Source organism: Aquarana catesbeiana, linkage group LG06, assembly GCF_042186555.1.
Source record: "Aquarana catesbeiana isolate 2022-GZ linkage group LG06, ASM4218655v1, whole genome shotgun sequence".
Classification (NCBI taxonomy): Eukaryota; Metazoa; Chordata; class Amphibia; order Anura; family Ranidae; genus Aquarana; species Aquarana catesbeiana.
Window position 1 is genome coordinate 14,414,593 of NC_133329.1, and position 18,147 is coordinate 14,432,739.

The following is an 18,147-nucleotide window of genomic DNA, read 5'->3' on the forward strand; positions in this document are numbered from 1 at the left end:
ACATACAGTGAGAATCTCCTTTTATAGACAGAATAGTGATCCAATGGGGGCACAGGAGACGGGACTTCCTATTATAGAGGCCGCCAAGTAAACAGGAGATTCTCACTGTATGTAATCTGATGGCGCTCGTCCCGCCCCCCTCCCTGTCCCCTCTGAGGCAGCTAAAATTGAAGTATTGGCGTATAACACGCACATGCTATTTTCACCCGATTTTCATGGTGAAAAAGTGAGTGTTATACGCCAATAAATACAGTAAACAAATAACAAAATGCCAAATATGCCTGAATGCATCTAAACACACCTAAACACAATTGAAAAAAGCATGGATTAGCGCTGATTTTCTCCTGTTAGGAGAAACAATATTTGCAATAAACCAGTGTACATGAGACCTAAGAGTGGGGTAGTGTATATATTTCAGAAAAGATCTGTCGTGTGATGCCTCATGGCCTTGAGTATTGTGTATTTCTTCCAGATCTGTGGAGTAATCCAGTGTAAGACTTTTCTTTCCTGTAATAAAGACCGCACACTGCTGCTCTTTCTCCTTGTACAGGATGACTGGTCTTGTCTCCGCCCATCCCTGTAGTTTTCTGCAGGCAGCCTGCAGTGGGTGGAGCCTTCTGCATCCCTTCCACTGCTCTTAATTCTGAACATGCTATGTACAGCACAATGGTGAGGTCACTGCTAATTTTGCAAAGTAATATCTGGGTTCGTAAAAGCATTTGTTGCATACCAAGTGGATTTATATCCTTTGCGGCTAATTAGGAATCTAGTTAAATATATATTTATTTTTTTTAGTTCAACTTTAAACCAATTCTCTTGCAGTATTGCTAGGCTATTAGAAATCAATTTAAGTAAACAGGGAATCTTCAATTTCACCTCAAAATCAAGTTCTTACAAAATATTTCAATATGTCCTAGATACAATACTATATATCTTCCACTACATACCTTCATACAGAACATCATTATTAATTACAACTTGATGCTCAGATATGGTCTACTTGTTCCGACTGTGACTCACAATATTGGGCAACGACGGCCCTCCCTAGCTCTCCCTTGCTGGGCTGGTTGACATGCATGGTTCCTTTCCATCTCCTTCTCTTTTTCATGTGCAAAATCCAGTATAAATTTCTGGCGATCGATCCTCTCTTGCTGGGGATTTCTCCTCGTCTCCATGCGGCATTCAACATCCTTCAGAACATCATAGAGGAACTTTAGGATCTCCTCATGGGTGGCCCGTACTCTATTGTGGTTCTGCCGAGTGTAATTCTCCACCTGGAATATGTAATTTATTCCCATATCCTGAAAAATACTTCTTACTTCAGTCAATCTCCCCTGAGATTTGTGTGTCAGAATAACAAATGGTTTGATTCCTGACAAGAAAAATAACATTTGGATATTTAGAATCCAGCATAGAACTCTTCTGGGCAAAGCAACACATTGCACATTCTCCACACAGCCAGCACTACTCACCAACACTTTGCTTTTAATGAAATTATGAAAAGACCGCACCAAAGTGAATTATAGGAACAGTCTATCCATACTAGATATCTCACTGTTTTGTAGATGTTACATAGGTAGTCTGGTTAAAAATATCCCATATAGTTAAAAAGTTAAACCACCTGAAAGTTTGCTCTAAATCTTTGGGGCTACATTGGTGAGATTTCTGCACTGAGTTTACAGGTTTGTACCCCTGCTGTCAGGGCCGGTACAAGGGGTGGGCGGAAAGGGCAGATGCCCTGGGCGAAGCAATTTATTGTAGGAAGGGGGCGCAGTGCTGGCAGTTTGCTGTTAAACTTTCTGGGCAAAAAGTGACTGACTACCGCTGGCCGCCCCTACAACAATGCAGAGCTGCGCCTGCTTGCAAAGATGTGCCAAGTACGCTCCTGCACCTGGCACAAGCAAAGGACCCGGTCTTCCCTGTCAGGCAGAGCCATGGAGTAATCTCCGCCTGACAGAGGCATCCGAGTCTTGGGAGGCATGACGTGACATCACCGAGAGGCTGACCGGGAGGTGGGAGGAGAGAGAGGACCATAGAGAGCTGCCGGGCAAGAGGAGGAGCCAACCAGGCAGTAACAAAGTAAGCAGATGGACATCTATGAATGAATGAATTGGCTAACTCTGGTGGTGGTGGTGGGGGGTGGGGCGATGAGGTGAGATTAATAATTAATGATTTTCCAATGGTATTTGCAATATGCATTAATGACCAGTGTCAGTTAATTAACCCCTTTGGGCTGCATTAGTGGCACCAGTATCAGTGTTCATTAACCCCTTCATGATGCAGCATAACATCGCCACCACTGCCACTAATGCAGCACAAAGTTGTTAATTAAGACGCCTTTCACACTGAGCCGTGGGCCACTTTAGCTAGTTTTAGCGGCGCTTTAGCGTCGTTTTAGTGCAGCTATTCGGCCGCTACTACCACTTTTTTAACGTCCTGCCAGCGCAGCACCCTAGTGTGAAAGCAATCGGGCTCAAACACTACAGGGGAGGCATTTTTCAGATGCTTTATAGGCGCTATTTTTTAGTAGACATGTGCACTGTCAAAAAATGTGTTCATTTTAGTTATCATTTCATTTGTTTTCTTTTTTTTCCGTTGCTCGGGTCATTCGTTATGATCACAATTTGTAAATTTGTACATGCGTAAATCCGTACATTCGTATATTCGTAAATTTGTAAATTCATACATTCGTAAATTCATACATTTGTAAATTAGAAAATTCGGAAATTTCTATATGCGAAATTTGAAAATCCAAAAACCCAAAAATTTTAAAATCTGAAATTATAGGTATTGTAATTTCCTTTCAAATTTGGCTGTTAGTGAATGTAACGAATACAAATTTATCTGAAGTTACGAATTTTCCTGAAATAACAAATGCCGCATCTAAACAAATGGAATGGAACAAATTAATAATAAATAATAATAATAAAAAGTTTTTATTATTATTATTATTGTTATTTATTATTATTAATTCATTATATTCCATTCGTTTGGATACAGCATTCGTTATTTCGGATAATTCGTAACTTCGGATAAATTTGTATGTGTTACGTTCACTAACAGCCAAATTTGAAAGAAAATTACAATACCTATAATTTAATAGTTAGTAATAGTTAAGTTATTATTAGTTAATTACTATTTCAGATTTCCACATTTACAAATTTACAAATTCACTAATTTACGAATTTACTAATTTGCGAATGTACGAATTTACGAATGTATAAATTTACGAATGTACGAATTTATGAATATACGAATATACGCATTTACGAATTTACAAATTTTCGAAAAAATATTCAGAAAAATTTCTTAAACGGGTTTTCGTTAATTCTGATATTTCCAAATTAACAAATTTGTCGAAATTCGCTAAAAAAATAATTCGGAACGAAACGAATTGCACATGTCTATTTTTTAGCCCTTTAGCGCCTGAAAAACACCTCAGTGTGAAAGGGGTCTAACTGACAATGGTCATTAATGCATTAGTGACCAGTGGCAAAACATGAACCCCCTCATGCTGCATATTACAAATACCATTAGTAATTAAAGGGTAAGTTCACCTTTACAGAAAAATCTGTAAAGTGAACTTACACAGGACGCTCTCCCCTAGAGAGGGTCGCTGCATTACCCGTCTGGGGTTAAGAAATCCCTGCAGCTTAATCTCCAAAACGTACCTCGTCAGCAGGTACATTTAGGGGCATTCTAATTGGTTGGCGCCGTCACATGGGCACTGCCAATTAATCAGTACCCGTGTAGCCAGTTCTGTCACCGCAGGGGAAGAGGAGAGAAAGCCGCAGGGTTTTAAACCCCCGGATGGGACAGCGGTGATACGAGTGCGGGGATCACAGTTTAGCAGGACTGGGGGGGATGGGGAGGGGGTCCAATTTAAGTTCACCTTACAGATTTTATTTAAGGTGAACTTACAATTTAACCATTTGCCAACCCGCCACAGTACATATACTGCGGCGGGGCTGCAGCTACAGTATTGTATTGTTGTATTGTAGTGTTGTATTGTTTTAAGTGTTTTCTGGTTTTGAAAGGACATTGACTCTTTCTTTATACCCGGGGGGGCGCAGTTTGCCATCTTTGCCCTGGGCACCAGATGGCCTTGTCCCAACACTGCCTGCTGTGCCCATTATTAGGGGTTCGGGACAGACTGCTGCAGAGGGGGTACTCACATGCCTCCCTGAAGAGGGCTTACAAAAAAGCAATGTCTAAAACTAGATCGCAAGTACCGTATTTATTGGCGTATAACATGCGCTGGCGTATAACACGCACCCCAAGTTTAGGAGGGAATTTTAAGGAAAAAACTTTTTAAGGAAAAAAACTTACATTTAAATGCCCATCAATGCAGCCTTATCAGTGTCCATCTGCAGCCTTGCACAGCGTCCAGCTGCATGCTTGTCCAGTGTCATTTACAGCCTTTGCAGCCTTGCCAGTGTCATTTGCAGCCTTATCAGTGTCCATCTGCAGCCTTACAGCCTTGTCAGTGTCCATCTGCAAGCCTTGTCAGTGACATTTGCAGCCTTGCCCAGGCTGCAGTTAAACTGCAGTGACTTATCAGTGTCACTGCAGTTTGAAAATGGCGCCGCCGGCGCCGAGATACACAGAGCCGGTCCTCGACTCTTCTCGGCTCCTCTCGTAGTCCCGCCCAGTCCCGCCCTATGATAGACATAACACAGGTCCAATGGCGGGACTGGGCATGACTGTGATCGGAGCCGAGCACTGCCCATATACATACATAGCCGAGTGTACTCGGCTAGGTTCGGCTAGCTCCGCTCACAGTCACGCCCAGTCCCTGTGTTATGTCCATCATAGGGTGGGACTGGGTGTGACTGTGAGTGGAACTAACCAAGCCTAGCCAAGTACACCTGGCTATGTATGTATATCGGCGGCCGGCGCTCGCTCCGCTCACAATCAGCGGGGGGGATCGGCGAGGATCGGCCTATAATACGCAACCGCAATTTTTTCCGTGTGTGTTATACACCGATAAGAACGGTACTTTATTCCCAGAAAACTACTAAGAACACTGACTCTATAACAATAATCAAAAACTATACCAACCAACATGAAAAAATCTATTGTGACCAAATATTGGCATATGTTAACTATGGATCCGATACTCGGACAATTTGTCCCTGAATATCCACCATTCACATTTGAGTGAGCACAGTCTATTAAGGATCAACTGGTTTGTAACGAACTCAAGGGAGAATTTTGTAATAATCCCTGTATATTCAAGGTCACTTTCATGTGTGGGGCATATAACTATTGCAAGTACATGCTTACTCAGAAGGATCCCATCCTCCCCAATGGGAGAATCTTTCGACCCAAGCATTTTGCCAACTATAAAGCCCTGTACATGCGATAGGATTTTCCGACAACAAATGTTGGATGTGAGCTTGTTGTCAGAAAGTCCAACCGTGTGTATGCTCCATAGAACATTTGTTGGCGGAATTTCCACCAAAAAATATTTGAGAGCAGGTTCTCAAATTCCGAGCGTGTGTACATGAGTCCGACGCACAAAATTCCACGCATGCTCGGAATCAAGCAGAAGAGCCGCACTGGCTATTGAACTTCATTTTTCTTGACTCGTACGTGTTATACATCACTGCGTTCTTGACGTTTGGAATTTCCGACAACATTTGTGTGACCGTGTGTATGCAAGACAAGTTTGAGCCAACATCCTTTGGAAAAAAATCCAGGCTCTGCTGGACATACAATATAGAATGGAGGTATTTGATCTCATTGTATAATGTATTTTGTTGCCCCACACTATGCCGGGTCATCATTTATGTTAGGCTCACTTCTTCCCCCTTTTTTGGTTTCACTTTCAGGCAGGTTTACAGTCACCCGGCACGCAAAGCCGCCTGGGTTTTCTACCTATGGCCGCTATTTGGAGCGCAGGGACCTTCTGGTCGGCTGCCCTCCATATTGCTACTCCGGTGAACATGCGCAGTCCGCCAGTGAAGACTTGTGTGTCGGTAGGCGGTACGCACAGCTCTCCATTCCGCCGTGCTGACGTTGCACATGTGCAGTTCTGGTGGTGCGCATGGGGCCCAGGAGGCCTGTAGGGAGGCAGATCTATAATGCAGCACAGCTGACACCAGTCAGCTGTGCTAACTTAGCAATTAGGGAGTATTTATAAGCAAACAGCAGTCTTGTCATGGCATCCGCTTCACAATAGCTGGATGTCAGGACGCTGTGTGCTCTCCTAATCCCCTTAAAGGTAATGATTTATTTTTAAAGCTCAATTTGAGGTTTCATTCGCCATGCGATGTCCGTTCATTTACTATACTCACCATCTTCATTTTATACCTTAACTGATTGATATACCAAGGCCCATATTGACTTAAGTTAAATTTCTGTTTATAGACATTGGTTACCCATGTGACTTCTGTGAATATTAGTGTCCCTGTTCTGGATTAATACACTAATCAGATACCAATTTCCATGGCGCATTTTTTATACCTTAACCATAATAAGAGGGTATATATACATAATATCATACATATATTATTTATCTACTGCATTTAGGCTGACCTCCCACCTGCTGGCCTCAGTGCTCCTGTCTGCCCTGTGCTGGGGGATTTTTTCCTTGGGGGAGGCCCACCATTTTTGACTTCCCGTTGTATGTCCAACTTAGAGGCTTGTACCTCAGTGGGGCGTTCAAAATCGATTTGTGAAACACAATTTTTTCTTTGCTTTCTATTATGGAATGTTTCATCTATGACACCATTTCAGCACATGTAAGTACATCCATTATACGAAAATGACACTTTGTACAGATTTACATGTATTTTATGGAATTATGTTTATTGATATTGTATATTTCTAACAATATTATAGATGCACATTTGTGATCTCTTGAAGAACACGCCTGAGGAAAGAATTTAACTGAAACGCGTCGAGTGACGGATCACATCTGATCGTGAGCTTTCACAGTGGTGTTTTTCCATACAGATCTGTATACATTCCAATAAATTTTCGGTCCCAAGTGACCATGTTTTTAAATGTAATGTTTTGTATAATAAATATTTTGTAACATTCGAACACTTCTTAAAATTTTTGGATATAGAAAGAGAACATCCAACCACGCCACTAAATAATTGCCAACATCCCTTGTGCAGTTAGTAAAAAAAGGAGGTAATCCCCAAAGAGGAAATGGGACTTTAATGGCAACGAAAGTACAAAAATACAAATATAATTTATTTAAAAAAATACACATATATACAAATATGAAAAATCAAACCACTAAAATTGATTGACAATAATGATAAATGCATGGATCCGGACAACCCGACGCATTTCAGGACACAATGTCCCTTCGTCAGGGACAATAGTCAAGAAAGAGTCACACCAGAAAGGTCATCATGTAATTTTTACTGCTGTTTGGAGGTAGCGGTGGCGTCATGGACTAACATCACTGATGTCGCAAAGACATAGTTCTACCAGGTCATCAGGCATCCACACAAGTCCCAATAGAGGCAGCAAAAAATGTCACACAAATGAGCAGAGGCTCAATGTCCTAGGGGTTCTCCAAAATAAGTAATCTTAGTGAAGTCCACAGTAGAGATGTTACTAAAAAAGTGCAATGATCGAAGACATAAAAGTGTCACTTTCCAAAATATTAGTTTGGGGAGCAGATCTTTCTATTTATATAGACTACTGGTATAATTTGACAAAAGATCCCTCTGTGTAGCTCCGCTACACGTCCCGCCATCCACTGCAGTTAAATTTTTTTTGTTTAGATATTGATGCCTTAAAATTCCACTTAGGGGTACTCATTCTTTTGGTTTATTATTAGGGGTTCCAACCATCCCTGTGCCAAGTTCCTGTGCCTGTACACCTGCTGTACCCTTTGTGAGGGGTTCCCACTATCCACATGCTGAGTTTCCAGCTCTGCACAACTTTCTTGCCCATTATGAGGGGTTCTCAACATACCTGTGTTGAGTTCCTGGGTCTGTACACCTGATGTGCCCATTATGAGGGGCTTCCACCATCCCTGAGCTAAGTTCCTGGGTCTGTAAGCCTACTGTGCCCATTGTGAAGGGTTCCCACTATCCACATGCTGAATTTCCAGGTCTGTACACCTTCTTTGCACACTAAAAATATCACCAACTCATGCTCTGCCCATTATGAAGGGTTCCCACCATCCAGTTCCCAGGTTAGTACAAATTTTGTGCCAATTTGAGGGTTCCCACTAGGGATGGGTGAACAGTTTGGCCAGAGTTTGAGTTCAGGCTGAACATTGGCTGTTTGCCCGCTCATCGAACACCCAAATTATCGGGGAGTTCAACTGTTTGTTGGGCCTGCCGAATGACCACAATGCACTGCGCCACCGCACATTGCATTGGAATCCCTGATTGTCTGAAGCAATGAAAGCTTTACCCAACCAGGGCACAGTGCACTGTCAGAGCCATAATTGAACACTGTCATGATGGGTCTACACAATCATGACTCATTGCTCTTAGTCCCACCCCACACTAGAAAAGTATTATTTCAATAGCGGCCATTTGTAGTGTGATATTGGCGTGGAGAGAGATAGTACAGGGCTCTGTTCAGTGCTATTAGACAGTGTGCTATAATGTTCTATTCTGATTTTATTGTCAGTGTAGAATATGAGTTTAGTGTGACTCTAGTGATTATACAGTGTGAGTAGTGCGACCATTCATCTTTACATTAGTGTCAGTTTATTTTGTCAGGACAGGTTTACTGCAGTATTTCAGTGTGTTACATGCCGTTTAACGCCATATATTTCTGTGCGTTACATGCCGTTTGGAAAATGGGAGGACGGGGAGAATAGTGGGACTTTATATGAAGTACACAGTTAGGAATGAACAAACCAATAATTATATACAGTGGAACCTCGGATTACGAGCACAATCGGTTCCAGGAGTATGCTCGTAATCCAAAGTACTCGCATATCAAAGCGAGTTTTCCCATTGAAGTCAATGGAAACTAAAATAATCAGTTCCGCATTGACTTCAATGGGATGCAATATCGCATGCGGCCAGAGGCGTGGGGCGCCAGAGAGCCTCGGAAAGGGCCGAAAAGGCCCGAGCACACTTCGGCTGAACTCGGCAAACCTCGAAAAGGCTCGGGAACGAAGTCTTTCCGAGGTTTGCCGAGGTCAGCCGAACTGTCCTCGGGCCTTTCCGTGCATTTCCGAATGTTGACGACCGGCGCCATTCGGCTCTGGCGCCCCCCACCTCAAGCCAAAAGCGGTACTGCACACCGCTTTTGGCCTGAATCCTGCTCGTTTTGCGAGACAACACTCGCAAACCGAGTTAGGATTTTTAGAAATACAGTGCTCGTTTTGCGAACTGCTCGTTAACCGTGTTATTTACAAACCAAGGTTCCACTTTAGTATTAAATATTACGTGCCGTTTAACACAGTATATTACTGTGCATTACTGCAAGTTTAACGCAGTATATATCTGTGTGTTAGTGTAAACTTGCCTCCTTGTCCACAGCTACTCCTGCCATAGCCCCAGCATCAGGTATGGAGGAGTCAGCTGAGTTATTTGAACACAGCACCAGCCAGTTGCTCTTTGACGATGCACAGCCATTACTCGATTCAGATGTTAGTTAAGACTCTGAGGTTGAGGGAAAGCAGGAACATGAGCCTACAGATAGGGGAGAACACTGGTGCATATATTGGCAGTCATGTTCCCCCAGCTGCAGTGGATTACCATGTTGTCTCTAGGGAGGAGCCGAACACCCCCCGGTTCAGTTCGCAGCAGAACATGCGAACAGGCAAAAAAATTGTTTGAACACGCGAACACCGTTGAAGTCTATGGGACACGAACATGAATAATCAAAAGTGCTAATTTTAAAGGCTTATATGCAAGTTATTGTCATAAAAAGTCTTTGGGGACCCTAAAAAGTGTTTGGGGACCCGAGTTCTGCCCCAGGGGACATGTATCAATGCAAAAAAAGTTTTAAAAATGGCCGTTTTTTCGGGAGCAGTGATTTTAATAATGCTTAAAGTGAAACAATAAAAGTGAAATATTCCTTTAAATTGCGTACCTGGGGGTGTCTCTAGTATGCCTGTAAAGGGGCGCATGTTTCCCGTCTTTAGAACAGTCTGACAGCGAAATGACATTTCTAAAGGAAAAAATGTAAAAGTACTCACGGCTATAATCAATTGTCAGGTCTCGGAAATACACATAAAAGTCATTGAAAAAAACGGCATGGTATTCCCCCACAGTCCATTAATAGGCCCTTTGGGTCTGGTATGAATATTAAGGGGAACCCCAACCTTAAATTAAAAAAAAAATTGCGTGGGGGTCCCCCCAAATTCCATACCAGGCTCTTCAGGTCTGGTATGGATATTAAGGGGAACCCCATGCCAAAATAAAAAAAATGGCATGGGGGTCCCCCTCAAAATCCATACCAGACCCTTCAGGTCTGGTATGGATTCTAACCACTTCCCGACTGGCGCACGCCGATGTACGTCGACAGAATGGCACGGCTGGGCAAATGGGCGTACAGGTATGTCCATTTGAATTTCCCGCCGTGCCATTGCGTGTGCACGATGGCCGGGAGCTCCGTGAGTGGGGTCTCGGGTCTCGGGTCCCGGGTCCCACGGACTCGATCGCTGCGGGAATACCCCCGATCGTCTCACAGAGAGCATGAACGGGAAGATGCTGATGTAAACAGCATCTCCCCGTTCTGCCTAGTGACAGTGTCACTTGATCTCTGCTCCCTGTCATCGGGAGCATTGACCAGTGACTGTCACACACAGCCCAACTCCCCTACAGTTAGAAATCACTTCCAGTACTGATTTAACCCCTCCCCACCCCCTAGTGGTTAACCCCTTCACTGCCAGTGTCATTTACACAGGAATAAATGCATTTTTATAGCACTGATTGCTGTATAAATAACAATGGTCTCAAATATGTGTTAAAAATGTCCGACATGTCCACCATAATGTCGCAGTCACAATAAAAATCGCTGATCGCCGCCATTACTAGTAAAAAAAAAATTATGAATAAAAATGCCATAAAACTATCCCCTATTTTGTAAACGCTATAACTTTTGCCCAAACCAATCAATAAACGCTTATTGCAAATTTTTTTTACCAAAAATATGTAGAAGAATACGTATCGGCCTAAACTGAGGTAAAAAAAATGTTTTCTTATATATTTTTGGGGGATATTTAATATAGCAAAAAGTTAAAAATAATGTGTTTTTTTCAAAATTGTCGCTCTTATTTTGTTTATAGCGCAAAAAATAAAAATCGCAGAGGTGATCAAATACCACCAAAAGAAAGCTCTATTTGTGGGAAAAAAAGGATGTCGATTTTGTTTGGGAGCCATGTCGCATGACCGCGCAATTGTCAGTTAAAGCGACACAGTGCCGAATCACAAAAAGTACTCTGGTCAGGAAGGGGGTAAATTCTTCCGGGGCTGAAGCGGTTAAGGGGAACCAGCGCCAACATTTTAAAAAAATGGCGTGGGGGTCCCCCCAAAAATCCATACCAGACCCTTATCCAAGCATGCAACCTGGCAGGCCACAATAAAAGAGGGGGGGACGATAGAGCACCCCCCCTCCTGAACTGTACCAGGCCACATGCCCTCAACATGGGGAGGGTGATTTGAGGTTGCCCCCCAAAGCATCTTGTCCCCATGTTGATGGGGATAAGGGCCTCATCCCCACAACCCTTTCCCGGTGGTTGTGGGGGTCTGCAGGTGGGGGGCTTATCGAAATCTGGAAGCCCCCTTTAGCAAGGGGACCCCCAGATCCCGCCCCCCCTCCCTGTGTGAAATGGTAACAGGGTACAAATGTACCCCTACCATTTCCCCAAAAAGGTGTGAAAATGGTAAAAATTACATGACAAAGCCTGCGAAAGAATCCAAGAATATGTGGCATAAAGGAGAAGAATCACTATTGGTTGGCAACCCTCCTTGAACACTGTTACAAAGAGAAAGTCTCAGAGCTCATCCAGTCCCAACAGAGAGTGCAGAAAATGAAATCTCTTGAGAACACCTTAAAGAGGAGTTTATCTAATGCTTTTCCTGACTCTGGTAGGTTACAGTGTCATGGAAAACATAGTTTTGAGGCTTCTTTTTTTTTTGTTTGTTTAATTTAGAACAATGGCTCCTGTTGCACAAGTTTTGAGGCTTCTGTTGGTCAACAGAGAAGCGGTGGAGAAGGTGGCCGCCTAAGTGATGCATTTCACAATTTTTTTAGTCCTCACTGCATGGGGCTGTCAGAATCCACATCTCATCTGCAGCGTCTGCATCACATGGTGGACGATTATCTAGGGGCGAAAACAGAGATGAAGAGCTTTCCACTGGCTTACTGGGTCATGAGAATAGACCACTGGCCAGCAGTTGCCCAGTATACAATTGAGCTGCTAGGCCACTCTACATCCAGCATGCTTTCCGAACTGGTATTCAGTGCTGCTGGAGGTTTTGTTACTGATAATAGAACGCATCTGTCCACAGACTCTGTGGACCTTCTGACATTTATCAAAATGAATCAGTCATGGATTACCAGCAGTTATGAAGCCCCTGATGCCAATGTCACTGATTAAATATCTGCAGGACTTCTAGGCTGCCTAGCGCTGTGGGTGTTGATTTAAACTGGAAGAATTTTTTGGTGTAGGTTTCATGGGCACAATTAACACCCAAAGACCAATTTTTCCATGCCTGTTTAACAGGGGCATATCCTTTCAATATTTGACAGCAAGGGCAATTCTTGCTTTCATCAGGAGTACCTCTATAGGGTTTCAGTGTGAAGGCACCACCGACACCCAAAGACCAATTTTTCTGCACATGTGACTTTTATCCAAAGTCTGTGGAAGAGACACCAGAATTTATCCAAAAAATCTCTAAGCTTGTTCCCAGTCCACTACATTGCGGCTTCATCATACAGACTGGCTCCCCAAGCCATTGCTTACAAAATAAAGAAAGCTTGCAGGAAAAATGTCATTTTTGGGCTTTATAAATGCAATTATTGCTGCAGCAGGTTCTATACACAAGTACAGATGTGCCACTTTACAGGTAGACTAAGGGGACTCTTCAGGCACTATATTGAAAGGAATTTTTCTTTTTTATGCTTTCACTTTAAGTATCAATAAATAACTGCTCATTTAACCACTTAAGGACCGGAAGGATTTGCCCCCTTCCTGACCAGGCTATTTTTTGCGATATGGCACTGCGTCGCTTTAACTGTTAATTGCGCAGTCATGCGACACTGTACCCAAACAAAATTTCCCACAAATAGAGCTTTCTTTTGGTGGTATTTGATCACCTCTGTGGTTTTTATTTTTTGCGCTATAAACAAAAAAAGACTGACGATTTTGAAAAGAAAAACAATATTTTTTACTTTTTGCTGTAATAAATCTCCAAAGAAAAAATAAAATATAATTTCTTCTTTAGTTTAGGCCGATGTGTATTCTTCTACACATTTTTGGTAAAAAAAAAATTGCAAAAAGCGTATATTAATTGGTTTGCAGAAAAGTTATAGCGTCTACAAAATGGGGGATAGATTTATGTAATTTTTATAAATTTTTTACTAGTAATGGCGGTGATCTGCGATTTTTTTTTAGCGTGACTGCGACATTGCAGCAGACATATCGGACACTTTTGACACTTTTTTGGGACCATTAACATTTATACAGCGATCAGAACTAAAAATAGCCACTGATTACTGTATAAATGTCATTGGCAGGGAAGGGGTTAACACTAGGGGGAGATGAAAGGGTTAAGTGTGTCCCTATGGAGGTGTTTCTAAGTGTGGGGGGATGGGACTGACTGGGACTGGAGAGGACTGATCGCTGTTCCTAATCAGTAGGAACAACAGGTCTGTCTCCTCTCCCCTGACAGAACGGAGATCTCTCTGTTTACATTGACAGAACTCCATTCTGTGTCTCTCATAAGCGATCGCGGGTGCCCCCTAGTGCTCTTAAAGCAGCCGACATACAGCTACAGTGATTCGCCCAGGGCAGCCAACTCCCCACAGTATAATTGCGGTGGCTGGTCTTTAACTGGTTAAAAATTATGTTTTTTTACATTTTTTTCATTAATACATGTCCCCCAGGGCAGTACCTGGACCCCCAAACCATTGTATACCCAATTACTTGCATATAAGCCTTCAAAATGGGCACTTCTGATTATTCCAGTTTGGGTCCCATAGACTTCAGTGGGGTTCATTATTCTGTTCTGAACTTTTGCGATGTTGGAAAGTTCTGGTGTGAACCGAACAGGGGGTCGTTCAGCCCATCCCTAGTTCCCACCATTCTTGTGCTGAGCTCACATAACTCTGCAGGAACATGATTCAAGTTAGGGACATTCTACTAGAAGATATTGTACATACGAGTCACTATGACAGTTTCCAGTTGAGCATAAACAACACTCTGCCTGCTACAAACAATGAAAGCAAGAGGCCCTGCTATGTGTATACATGAGTACCTGTCAGTTGTTCAGCATTCTCCAGTACAGTCCTTAGTTTAGCAGTTTCATCCTTCATTCTCACACTGAGGGAAAGAGATAACGTGTTATTTTTATTGTTTTGTAAATCCTCAAAAATAGCCCCTCCAGCCTCTTACTGACACCAGCCTGTAGGCATCTGAAAGTTGGGGATCTCCTTTATTTAGTGAACGCTCCCTTAGTAGTTTTTATTTTTTTAACCACTTCAGCTCCAGAAGGTTTACCCTCCTCCATGACCAGGCCATTTTTTGCGATACCGCACTGCGTTATTTTAACTGACAATTGCCATACCTCCCAACTTTTTGAGATGGGAATGAGGGACACCTATCAGCAAAAGTATGCAGGCATAGGACACACCCCCTGCCACACCCCCTTAAAGGAAAATTGTACAAAAAAATAGAGATTGGTTAAACCCACAATGGCTTTTTTTACCACTACTATTCCTTTATATTGGCTTTTGGAATTTACAAATGCAGCAATTTAGAAATCAGATGAAAGGTTTAGCGCTGGAAAACACTTTTTGATAGATAAAAAGTGCATTTTATATACATCTTTATAGATCAGATCAAAATGAGGGACAGATGAGGAGAAATGAGGGACAGAGGGACATTGCTCCAAATCAGGGACAGTCCCTCCAAATCAGGGACAGTCCCTCCAAATCAGGGACAGTTGGGAGCTATGCAATTGCGCGGTCGCGCGACGTTGCACACAAACAAAATTGATGTCCTTTTTTTTCCCACAAATAGAGCTTTCTTTTGGTGGTATTTGATCACCTCTGCGGTTTTTATTTTTTAAGCTATAAACAAAAAAAGAGCAACAATTTTGAAAAAAAAACTATCATTTTTACTTTCTGCTATAAAAAAAAATCCCAATATTAATTGGTTTGCACAAAAGTTATAGTGTCTACAAACTATGGGATATTTTTATTTATTCTTTTTATTTCATTTTTTTTTACTAGTGGGACTGCAATATTGAGGTTGACACTTTTGACACTTTCTGAGGACCAGTGACACTAATATGCACTGTCACTGTGCTAATAACACTGGCTGGGAAGGGGTTAACATCATGGGCGATCAAAGGGTTAACTGTGTTCCCTGGGTGTGCTTGTTAACGTTGGGGGGGTTCTTTGACTGGGGTAATGTGAAGATCCGTGTTCCTGCTTGGCAGGAACACAAGAACAGCACATTACCCTCTGACAGAAGGGGGTCTGCCTTGTGTAGAAAGGTAGACCACCATTCTGCCTTTCTCACGAGTGATCGGTGGGTCCCAACAGACAGACCCGCTGATTAGCTCCGGCTGTGTCCAATCACAGCGGGTGCGGGTCGCCGGCAGCGTGCGCCCCATATCCAGAAGTGTCAGATCACGTACCATGTACATGATTTGGCACAGAGCGGCCGCCCTACAACAGTGAAACTATGGCAGGTGGTCCACAAGTGGTTAATAGCCAAGTGTAGCGCTGCCCCCTTAAAAACAGATCTATGAATAGTGGTGGAAACCCCCTATGTGAATGTGAAACACCAAAATGCGGTTTCCAACTTATAATGCTGAAACCTTAAAGTGGTCGTTAAGCCACTTAGTAAATTACAAGCAATCCCCTCTGTCAGACAGTGTCCTATGCAACAGTGTATGTGCTTTGTAAAAAATATGCCCATTTCTACCTGATTTCAGATTAGGATGCTTTCTAACAGAGTGGATTGCAAGTAATTTCAGCAGCAGGAGGGGGCGGGCACTGGTAAGAGCTGACAGGCAGGGAGGGGAGGGGGGAGAGGACAGGGGAAAGCAGAGAGGAGACACAGTGGATGATGGAGGCATGTAAACTGACCAAGGTGTCAGGGCTCAGCAGCCATGATAAACCATGGTCATTTTACAGGAGGGGGGCAGAAACTGGCAGGATCAGCCAGGTATTTCAGGTGATACAGAGGTGTAAAGCATGATCCAATTTGCTATAGCAAGGGAAAAAATTCCTTCCTTATCCCCCAAGACGCAATCAGATGTTCCCTGGATCAACTTTACCTATAAATGTTAGTACCCAGTTATATTATGTACACCAAAGAAAGAATACAGGTCTTTTTAAGGCAATCTACTTATCTGGCCAGAACCACCTCTGGAGGGAGTCTATTCTAAATTTTCACAGCTCTTACTGTGAGGAAACCTTTCCGTATTTGGAGATGAAATCTTTTTTCCTCTACATGTAAAGAGTTCCCCCCTGTCCTCTGTGATAGCCTTAAAGTGAATAACTCAACACCAAGTTCACTATATGGACCAGTTATATATTTATACATGGTGATCATATCCCCCCCTTATGTATTTGTACATGGAGATCATATCCCCCCTTATGTATTTATACATGGAAATCATATCCCCCCTTATGTATTTATACATGGAGATATTATCCCCCCTTATGTATTTATACATGGAGATCATATCCCCCCTTATGTATTTATACATGGAGATCATATCCCCCCTTATGTATTTATACATGGAGATATTATCCCCCCTTATGTATTTATACATGGAGATCATATCCCCCCCTTATGTATTTATACATGGAGATCATATCCCCCCTTATATATTTATACATGGAGATCATATCCCCCTTATGTATTTATACATGGTGATCATATCCCCCCTTATGTATTTATACATGGAGATCATATCCCCCTTATGTATTTATACATGGAGATCATATCCCCCTTATGTATTTATACATGGAGATCATATCCCCCCTTATGTATTTATACATGGTGATCATATCCCCCCTTATATATTTATACATGGTGATCATATCCCCCTTATGTATTTATACATGGTGATCATATCCCCCCTTATGTATTTATACATGGTGATCATATCCCCCTTATGTATTTATACATGGTGATCATATCCCCCCTTATGTATTTATACATGGTGATCATATCCCCCTCATGTATTTATACATGGTGATCATATCCCCCTTATGTATTTATACATGGAGATCATATCCCCCCTTATGTATTTATACATGGAGATCATATCCCCCCTTATGTATTTATACATGGAGATCATATCCCCCTCAATCCCCTCTTCTCAAGAGTGAATAGATTCAGTTCCTCTAATCTTTCCTCATAGCTGAGTTCCTCCATGCCTCTTATCAGTTCGGTTGCTCTTTGTTAGGTACCTGGTAGTAGAGCCCGACTTGTAGGAGAAGACCTCTCATACAACGCTGGTTCAGGAGCCACTGGAGTGGGAACAGTGGTCTCCTGAGCGCAGTGGGGTAGGAGTGCCTGAAGAGCAGAGTCTCTGATGCTGAAGTGATGAGAGATCCCTCAGGGATGGCTGGACTCAGATCTGGTGAAGCTGGAGGCAGCAAGCTGGAACACTTGGAGATGCAGAGATTACTGGAGCTGAAGCTGAAGGTGCAACAGCGCGGGTAACAGCAGGCACAAGCAGAGTCAGACGGTCCGGGTCAGCAGGGGTATAAGACAGGCAAACGGCAGGCAGAGACAGAGTCGGTAGGCAGGCAGAAGTTGGCAATGGTATCAGGCAGGCAAAAGAAGAGTAGTCAGACAGGCCGGGGTCGGATTGGAGCAAGGCGGATGGTCAGACAAGCCGGGTCAGATGAGTAGCAAATAATCAAGTTCAAATAACACAGATCACGAAGCTGAGACGAAGCAGCAATGTGCCAGAGGCACAGAGGAACTTTTATGTGCACTTTGGCGCCAAACCGGCG

The 18,147-nt window shown here is 42.9% G+C and overlaps 1 protein-coding gene across 1 annotated transcript in view; it reads right to left on the reverse strand.

Moving 5' to 3' along the window:
- Positions 1-1,016: 1,016 nt before the first annotated feature.
- LOC141147860 (uncharacterized) overlaps positions 1,017-18,147 on the reverse strand; it is a 66,272-nt gene continuing 49,141 nt past the window's right edge. Inside the window, exons 3-4 of the mRNA XM_073635028.1 lie at positions 14,421-14,485; positions 1,017-1,372 (exon numbers count right to left, since the gene is read on the reverse strand). Of these exons, the coding sequence (XP_073491129.1) occupies positions 1,017-1,372; positions 14,421-14,485 (421 nt within the window). The remainder of the gene's footprint in view (positions 1,373-14,420; positions 14,486-18,147) is intronic.